Source organism: Kryptolebias marmoratus, linkage group LG6 (assembly GCF_001649575.2).
Source record: "Kryptolebias marmoratus isolate JLee-2015 linkage group LG6, ASM164957v2, whole genome shotgun sequence".
Taxonomy (NCBI): Eukaryota; Metazoa; Chordata; class Actinopteri; order Cyprinodontiformes; family Rivulidae; genus Kryptolebias; species Kryptolebias marmoratus.
In genome coordinates, this window is record NC_051435.1 from 14,614,029 (window position 1) to 14,624,127 (window position 10,099).

The following is a 10,099-nucleotide window of genomic DNA, read 5'->3' on the forward strand; positions in this document are numbered from 1 at the left end:
GACTGGTATCCTCCCTGGAATCAACTAAAAATTAAGTGATGCACTTTGTAATGAAAATTCAAGTATTTTTTTTTTTTTTTTTTNTATCATCTCTCACAAGTAAAGTTGGGCAAAAGTTCACTAGTCTGCAAAAAGGTTTCAGATTGGGAAGACTTTGAATACCCCATCATCTTACAGTTCATAATATCAAAAGATTTCAAGAATCTGGAGAAATATGTAACATATTTGACTATATGTTACGTTCAGCTGAGTTCAGTTTGGCAACCACAACAGTGGACCCTACAGCAGATTTTAATCAACTCAAATCGGAATTTACATATTTGGAACATTTTGTTTATATTATTATTAGCTGCAGCGACTCAAGCTGTTACAACATGGTTAGATTGCTGGAAGTTTAAAATGGCAGCAGACAAATTGTCTTGCTCTGACAGACTTTCTGTTGTGACAGAACAATGCCTTGGTAATAGAGTAATTACACCAAGCAGTTATATTGTTGCACATAAACCTGGATTTACTGTGTAATTATGCCAGCTGCTAAGAAACAATGTCTTTTGGGAAAATAAGGGCTTGATTTAATGCATAAAGGTTGTGCATCTGCAATCTGTTAACCAACCCCCCCCCCCCTTTTTTTTTTCAATATTACATGAACAATTAATTTTGTCTGTGTATCACCTTGGGATGATTTTTGTTGTACATTTGTTGCTCATGAACCATCCAAACTGAAGTGAAATGAAATGAAGTGAATTAAACTAAACTAGCCAAATTACACTAAATGAACAAATCCTTAACAAACTCATTTCATTTAAAATAAAACAACATAAATCCAACTCATTATGATTTTCCTAACAAATTGAAGAATTTCTCTCTGCCTTCATTCATTATAGACTAACTAAATAAATTGTTATCTGAATTTATGATTTTTTTTTCCTTATCTATTCCCCGACCTTAGTCTGCATACCTGAACATTATGCTGCTAAAAATAGATGGAAAAAAATACTCGAACAGTGCTGGTACAGAACAAAGGCAATGATATTCAAACAGAATGAGGTAACGGTGTAAATGTGATCAAAGAAAAGGCACCAGGTTAGCCTGGCTGACAGTGCTTTCGTGTGTGTGCTTGTGTGTGTTTTTCACATGAAGAGATTATAATTTTGTTGCACAGGAAGCACAGAAAGATGTCATTTACATTGTGCCATTAATCAGAACATAAAAATCATACATGAGCTAAATATGTCAGCAGCTCAGTTTGTTACATGCTTAGTAAAAAGGCTAACATTTTTCTGGCTGTAAAGTTTTCAAAGAAAATGTACTTTACCCATGTTTTCATCTTATGTGTGGGCTTTTGGCTTTAACCAAATAGGCCCCCAAGAAAAACAAAAATGCTCAACATTTTTGGATTTGCCACAATTAGGAACCATTCCTGTACTGGACAGCCTGCGTCAATAATGTTGGTTAACCAGATCTCATGGAGGCAACTTTAGTGTGCAAACCAAAGAAATGATAATGGTTGCACAAAAACGCAGAAAGCCACAATCTCAGTACAACTGTGCTAAAAATGTACAAACAGATGACACATCGCAATAGTGGGAACGCTTCAAAAATGTTCAAATGGTGATTTTATCCCCTCTCAAATAACAGTCATAGTGCACATAATAAAGCCTCTGTGAGTATTTACTTAATTTCCTTCACTCCATCTCTGTCTTCCACTCAGTTTCAGCAGGTTGACCCAGTTCTAACAGCAGAAAAGGTGGGAATCGTTAGTTCGTGACACCAACCCATTATCTTGTTGCTGTTACATTTACAGAAGACCTGCCTACTAGCAAGATGTCTCACATTTAGACCTTGTTTTACCTTTTGTTGCAATGTTTTGGCACATCACCACCTCCTGATACAATATCTACATTTCATGTTGCCGAAGGTGCAGATAAAAAGGTTTTATGATCTATTAATGCCTACTGACATTTGGATGAAGACACATGACATTTCCCAGTCAGATCTTGTGCTGTGAGGTCTGTATGTCATGAGGGAAGTGTTCATGTGGCAGACATTGTATTACCCTTGCTTGAAAACGTACTACACTTACTGACTAACAAGAGCAGCAAGGGTGTGAATGACTCTGGGGTTGCTTGTCTTTAGTGTTACTTAATACCTAATTATTGTGGTGAATTTTTTTCAGATGCTTGAGCACTGATATGCATAAATGCATGCAGGCTTACACACAAGAATACCTAAATCTGGCTACTGATTATACAGATAGATGTTGGAGTAGTGGTAGTGTCTTGAAGCGAATGCAACGAGTGGTTCTTTTGACCTGATTTCTTGTGACAAGAAATACTTGAGTATTCAGGCATTGTACACACACACACACACACACACACACATATGCACACATAACCCACTACCCAGTTTGTCTTCCTCTCATTCTGTTTCAGGCTCGCTCTGTTGCGCTCCTGCTTTCACTGTCATCACAGAGTGAACCTCACCAGCCTCTCGTGTTATTTTATTTCATCTCCTCATGCTCACGTTTGACAGCAGTGGTGAAGTAACGACTTCTGAATCTGTCACAGAAGACCGAGCGTGCTATATTACCTGTCCAAGCACTAAAACCTGTGTCACAATCCTTCTTTAGTCAAACACAGTTAAATAATTTTTCACTCATCCATCTCACCTCCAGTGTCATTCTCGCCTCTCCCAAGTCGAACCCTTCTTTTTAAGCCTTTTTAAGGCGGAGAATTGATTAACATATGCAAATCAAATTAGCCTTAAAGAACAGAGCTATAGAGGTTTTCTTGCAGACACACAAGCAGTGAAAGCCCATAGTTCACATGACGTCATACTCTGTCTGTGTGTGTGTGTGTATGTGAGCAGAGTATGTATAGGTGTTCATCTTTCATAATCTATACTTATTTCTAGTTAATCTGGGGCTGTTTTAAGATCATGGCTGAACACTTAACCTGTCATCACACCAAAAGCCGCACTGCAGCAGCTTCTGCTCTCTGTTTGTAGCTGTCCTTCTGTCAAATATAAGGCTCTCTCTCCTTTTTCATCTCTTGCTTCTTTTTCATTCTCTTGCTCCCCCTACTGTATATCCCTTTTTTTAAATTCAGTTCCATTTCCCTGTCCTGCCTGTACTGTCTCAGTCTTATATATTCACAATGTCAGGAAAGGAGATGAATCTTTCCAATACCCTGGTTTTGGCAGAGAAGGTTGAAGATAGACCTGAAGGAGTGTGCATTAGTATGCATCCCTGCAAATCTGTGTGTATTAGTGTGAAAATGAGACTCGAAGCGGGGAGAGTGTAAGGAGGCGAAGAGCATTGCGTCATGGGGGGTGTGTTGAGCGGTAGGAGGGATGAGCCGGCTGTCAGTCAGTGACGCCAGTGGAGCACGTGCGTCGGCTATGGCAGGGTAGACGTTGTGCAGCGGTTTTCTGGCTGTGGGCGAGAAGAGGTAGAAGCAGCCGCAGCTCCCTGTTGCTGACGGGTTGACCGAGGGGAGCCTACTGTATGTCTGTGAGAGAATGTGTGTGTGTGTGTGAGAGAGTGTGGGACTGTGTGCATGTAGAAGCTGCATGAGCCGCAACCGGAGCTGCCACTGCTGCTGCTGGTGAATAATGCAGACAGGGGAGTTTGGATAGCATGCAAGGAGCCAGAATAATCATGCATCGTGCCGGTTACAAGCTCTGCATTAGTTAGTTGGGTTTTTTTTTAGAACCTGTAGCTACCTACCTGCCTGCCTGACTCACTGACTTTCCTGCTTACCTTTCTGCCTGCCTGGCGGACTGACTGACTTACCCAGAAAATGTCTCACTACCATTTCATCAAATGCTGTAAGTAGCCATTCAGCTACAACATTTTGTTGCATGCTAGTGTACTTATATATGCCTCACCTAAAGAAATTTGCCTGCTGTATTTGCACTGTCCGCCTTATGACAGTTGTTTTAATGGATTTATTCTCATCCATAAAAATTATGGTCGTTATGCAGCAAATTATGTCCAATTTGCTGCAGAGTCTAAACTTCAAATGAACATTTGCTGTGTCCCCTTGTGTGTATGTGTGCAGTATAGGTGGGTGTGTGAGCTTGCTGCAGAGAGCTGCTGCAGACGTGTGAAGTTGACCGGTGAATGCGGCAGGTCTAGCAGAAAAAAAGATGAAACTGAGCCACAAAGATTCGGATCCCACGAGCGTCTGGCATGTTCGTGAGACACCAACAGACCAACACAGAGAGAAAGAGACAGAGGGAGAGAGAGAGTCCTTTCCCAGAGGGAGAAGGACAGATGGAGAGAAAGAGAGAGCAATGGAAAGAGAGAGGGAGGGAATGACATGCTTGGGAAAGGAGGAAGGAGGTGAGGATAGATTGAGTGACGTGAAGAATGTGGCCAAGTGTTGCAAAGAGTGACAAGCAGACTCAGACAGAATTGGGAAAGAAAGATGCTGGTATTTAAGCAGTACTGGCAAGGAAGAAAGGAAAGGAAAAAAGGGAAAAATGAAAGAATCTGAAATTTTATTTAAAAAAAAGTAATACTTAATGGCAAAGATACCTTTGCTTGCTTTCTCTGATAGCATCCCGTGTGTGCATATTTGTGTGTGTCTGTATGTGTGTTTTCATGCTACTTTCTAAATTACAAGCCCCTGCACTGCTGTCCGTGTTATTAGCTGGAGCCTGCATGGGATGTTTCCCATTCAATCAATAACTGATAGCCTGAGATGCAAGTAGAAGACAGCTCATGCTTTCAATCTCTCTCTCTCTGTCTTTCCATCTCAGTCTGATTCTTTCAGCCATATTTCCCATCAGTCGTGCTGTTCTTCCCTCCTCTCTTTCACATTTATTTATTTATTCACAGTCATTCATAACACATTTGGAATTGCCAAAGTACAACCGCTTAGTGCACAGGTTTTCTCCAAGTCCCCCCCCCCCTTCATAGCTCTAACATGAAGTGTGTGCAAACATTTTAAAATAAATGACATAAATGTCCAGGAGGGACGTGGCGATGAGGCCGTCTGTTGTCAAACAGGTACAAAAAGTTTTGTTAGACCCCATCACACATTTTGATTTCAGAGGACAAGCTTTTGCTTGCTGGTAGAAGATACAGAGTCCTCAAATGAAATCTGCAACACTATTTGTTTCTACATCAATCACATTTTTAAACAATGTCTACAATGGTTGAATGGGGTGGTGCACTGTGTCTCTTGGAGCTGTAAAAAGGGTTGTGCAACACTTTGTAAATTTATAATTTTTAAGTACATGGAGGAGGAAAAGAAGAAAACCACGGAGAAGGATTGGTAAAAGAGGTTATGCAGACATTTGGTGTGACAGAGAAGCTTACTAGGGAGATTATCTGCTGTGGAGACCCTGAAAAACAGCAGCCGAAAGAAGAAGATTTGTATACATTTTCTAACATGAGCAATGTGAAAAGTATATCACTGGTGAATTATGTTTGTACTGTAAAAACATGCTCTAACAGTTTCTTTATTTATGGATCTTTTGGGATGGCAGAGGCCCAGGACAAATTTCCCCAAGAGGACAATAAAGTATATTAGATTGTGTTGTATCACACTCTACAAAATTGTTTTCAAATTAAGTTAGTCTTCTCCTTTTTTGCAAGGTCACTTTAATCAAATACCGTAAATATCCATCATCAACAAACTGGCACCTTATACCACCCTTCATTACACTGCACTTTAATGTGTGAGTCATGTCTGCACTGATGTATCATCTTATGTGCTGTTTGTCATATGCAAGGAGTTTAAAGGATTATGTGACTGCGGCCTTGAAGGTCTGTTCAATAGATGGTGCTTGTCTGGAACTAACAGTGAAGAGTGAATTATCAGTGGCCAAAGAAGGGAACAAATAGCGAGAGTTCTTCATATTGTATGTGTGATTAAAAACTGAGCTAATGTATCAAAAAAGAAGAAATCTAATTAAAACAGTAGCATTCCTTGAAGAAGTGGATCTTGCCTTGTGCCTTGCATGCAAATGTTTTAAACAAGTAAGTGATAGGGATGACTCTCAGCTACTACCATATCAAATCTTTGCTCGATACTTGTAAAATTGACTGAGGTGTAGCTATTTTTGTGTTTCCTAAGCTCAAGTAGCTGTGGATGTACAATCAGTTGTATGACCTCAGTTGTAGATGTACAATCTGTGAACACATTGCATTAAAGTTTCTTCACGAGTTCATAACATATTTTGCAAACAGACAAACAAACACACACACACACACACACACACACACAGGCAATTACATTATCACCCACTTTTCATCGCATTGATCTGTCTTTTTTTGGGAGGTTCGTCTCTTGCTTTTATGTTTTTTAATTATATGAAAACAAAAAACATCATCAACAAATTAAATAATAAAAAAAAAATTGTGATGTTTTCTTCTTGTGTCTACAACTTTTTTCCGTGCCAGTTTCATTATAATTTAGCTCATAAATTTATGCACTAATATTTGACAACTAAATTACAGGTATTTAACACATTATGAACTAAGTCATTCTTCAACTTTAACATTCTTATATTTAAATGATCAAATTACTTTTTTTCACTAGACATTTTAATGTGAGAATGTGAGGACAAGTTTCTTGGTTATAACTTTAACATTTTTCTTTTGGCATCTGTGACACGTCTTCACTTCCTCTTTCTCATTTTTCACAGTGTGAGAGCACATCTCCAGCAGAAAGTCTCCCAATGTGCATGTATGAACATCAACTGCTGAAAAAATTACTCACATCCTCACTTGCCTCTTGGATGCTCATCTGCATGCTCATTGAATTCAGTACCACATTTACCACACCTTTCAGTGTTTCTTCCAGATTTATTCAGAATACTTTTAAAAGTAGCCCATGCTTAAATATCATTCATAGCATGAGGAATATATTTTATTGATGATTTTAGAGCATTTTTGTTGTTTTTACAGAAATTCAATTTAAACCCTCCTAATCTGGAGTGTGCAATAAGGCCTTTAAATCATATCATGTTATATTTATATATAACAATACTAATGACAAAATAGCGAAACAAAACAAAGCAAATACCAACTACAAAAAAAAGACACTAAACAATTTATCTGTAACTGCAGCTCGCAAGTAACAGCATGCATTAGTACAGACAAATAAGGGGTATTTTCCATCATCTGTTTTCTCTGATTTTATGATGACAGTGTGAAACTATTGCTATAGGGATTCTGCAACAGCAGCCCTTTACTGCAATAGCAGAGTCATCAAGTTGTATGTTAACACTGATGTATTCTAGGTTGTGTTTTCAACTGAAATCTTTGTAAAAGAACAACATACCTAAAAAAAATATTTCATATTTATTGAAGTCATCTAAACTTCAGGAGTCTGCATATGTTGTCACCAAATAAAATTGAGGTCAACTTCAGCTATCTTCATGTGTCTGCTAGAGACAAAACAAAACCCTCATGATGACTGCTTTTGCAAGGAGCACATTAAAAGGGACTGAAAAAAAGGGGGGGGGGAGAAATTCATGAGCTGATGAAAAAATAAGGCAATAATAAAAGACTGAAAAGAAATGAGGAGGCAATGAAAAATGTGGTCGGTTCTGTATGTTTTTGTGATTTACAGTATGTCTCAACTCAGTCGCCAGCCAAGTTCCTGAAATCAATGCATGTTGAAGCATGTGATGGACCGAGCAGTTAAGTGACAGCCAGGCACAAGTTTAAAGTTAAAATGATTGTTTCTTTATTTAACCCAACACCAAACTTGGGTAAATAATGGAATAAATGACAAAAATTGGGCCCATAAAAAGGGTCAAAGTAACAGACATCAACTCAGACTAACTAAAACAAACAGACCCCCTAAGTGAGACAAAGGGGAAACTTAAATACTGGCTGATCAGGCCACATACAAGACACAAAGGGGAAAACACACAAAAACCTAACTGAAACCAACATAGCAAAATCCCATTCCCCCCCTCTGGATGAAGAGTAGTGGTATGAACCAATTTGCAGTCTCAGCCGGCTTGCTCCACCCCTTCTCCACCTCTCTGTTCTCCTGAAGGATTGGAGCAGCCAGCACTGAAGAAACTCAAAAAACAAACAAAGGTTAAATTAAGCAGAACATAACAATGTAAACTAAAATGTGCGCACTTATTCTAGAATACAGGGCGATGTGGTGCCTACTAAACAAAACCAGTTATTCTGTAAATTAAATCCATAGACTTAAAGAAACCCAAATATAAATGAGGTGACCTATTGTATGTCGTGCGAGTGAATGTTACCACATTTGTGTGGCTGTAACTGCAGCCATCACACTCCCACAATTCAAAAACAAAACAAAAAAAAACAATATTGACAATGTGGAGAGTTCTGAAATGATAAAGCTCCCTGGATGAGAAGCAAATAATCTACAACTACAGAATATAAGTCCATTTGTTTTGTTTGTGCGTTTTACATTCATACTGAGAGTCTACAACAGAATGCAAAAATAATAATTTTCCAACACTGAGTTTTTGGTTTTCTACTTATTTATGACACTTTATCTTAAACCTCTTGATAAAAAAATCAATAACAAATAAATTATTTCAAATTGCTGCCACGTTAAATTTTGTTTAAAAATGACTCACTTCTAAACCTTTTCTAATGACCTACAGCACATGTCAAACTCAAGGCCCGTGGGCCAGATCAGGCTCTCTGAGCCATTTTATCTGGCACCCAAGATAACATTTAAATGTTATTAAATCTGTCCTTTCAGTCTGTGACAGGTCAAGTCTCTGACGCTTCACATTTTGCTTCAAAAACGGAGCCTTCTTGTGACAGTTACTTTGAAGCCAAGAAAATGAAGTTTTAATTTCTCAGTAATCTTTGATTTGGACTTGGCAAAAGCAACACAGAACATTAAATGGGATCGACGAAACTGCTTTAATACATATTCTTTTGTATTGTCTTGTTTCAAAGTTAAATGTTAGCATGAAGAAAAATGTATTTAAAAGCTGATGATAAAGCATAAACATAAGAAATAAATGTTAATTATGTGGGAGGTTTTTTTAGTTCAACCTATTTTTCCTGTGTTGTTCAAAGTTTGTTCCTTCTAAATGTCTTTACTAGTCACTAGGAAAAGATATTTGATATTGCTACATAAATGATTTGACAAAAGAAGGTGAGTACCCAGATAGCACACGATGTTAAATCAACATTAAATTATAGTCAGAATGGTTGATATTTGGTTGAAGTCGACAACTGACGGTGGATCAACCATGAAACAACCATCCAAATCTAACCGTTGAAACTGTGTCATTGAATCAATGTTGTTTTGTGGTTGAAATCTAATGACTGAAATACCGATGTCTGATCAATGTTGAATCAATGTGAGCTGTTTTGCCACACCCCTTCCCCTCTTCTCCTCCTCATTGGAGCTCTGGGTCAGAGAATTTTATTAGTGAGTGGGGGATATCACATTTAAAAATAAGCCCTGTAGAGGATATTTGGTGCTGATTCCTTTCTGTACATTTTCTTACTTGTTCATAACAATTCTTACTGACTGTTTGTGTGTGATATATTAACACGAAAACATCTACAACTTGCTACAAGGTGTGGAGCGGTCCACCCCTACCGTTTACTTGAGTGGGATGGCCCAACCACACAGCCGCTTCGCTGTTGGCTTGTTGGCAAAAGATGTTAATTCAGCGTTGAATTATCATCACAAAGGTTGCATGTATGGTCGAGGTCGACAACTAACGGTGGATCAACCATCAAACAACCATCCCACTCTAGCCAATTACCTAGCGTTGAAACTGTGTCATTGAATCAATGTTGTTTTGTGGTTGAAATCTAATAAATTAAATGCCAGCGTTCAATCCAGTGTTTTAAGCACTGGTCCTCAAGGCCCTACAAGTCTTAGCCATTTCCCTAATTGAGCACACATGATTTTAATTGACGTCTGATTAACAGGGTTTTGCTGAACTGAAAACACGCAGGTCAGTTTACCTTGAGGACAAGGTTTGGGGAAGAACTAGTAATCTAAATGTTCAATCAGTGTCAGCTGTTTTTTGCACACCTCCACCTCCACTTCCCATTCAAACCCCCAACCCCTCTCCCTCCACCTGCCAAAGACACACACACACACACACACACACCCCA

At 38.6% G+C, this 10,099-nt stretch overlaps 1 protein-coding gene across 2 annotated transcripts in view; it reads left to right on the plus strand.

The window, feature by feature from the left end:
* Window positions 1-3,399: 3,399 nt before the first annotated feature.
* Window positions 3,400-10,099, plus strand: part of myo16 (myosin XVI) — a 91,826-nt gene continuing 85,126 nt past the window's right edge. Inside the window, exon 1 of one of the 2 annotated variants that reach the window (XR_001808461.3) lies at window positions 3,400-3,828. Coding sequence is in view for 1 of the 2 variants with exons in the window: in XM_017410312.3 (XP_017265801.1) it covers window positions 3,801-3,828 (28 nt within the window). In the remaining variant the exon portion in view is untranslated. The remainder of the gene's footprint in view (window positions 3,829-10,099) is intronic. The other variant, XM_017410312.3, reaches the window with a different exon arrangement.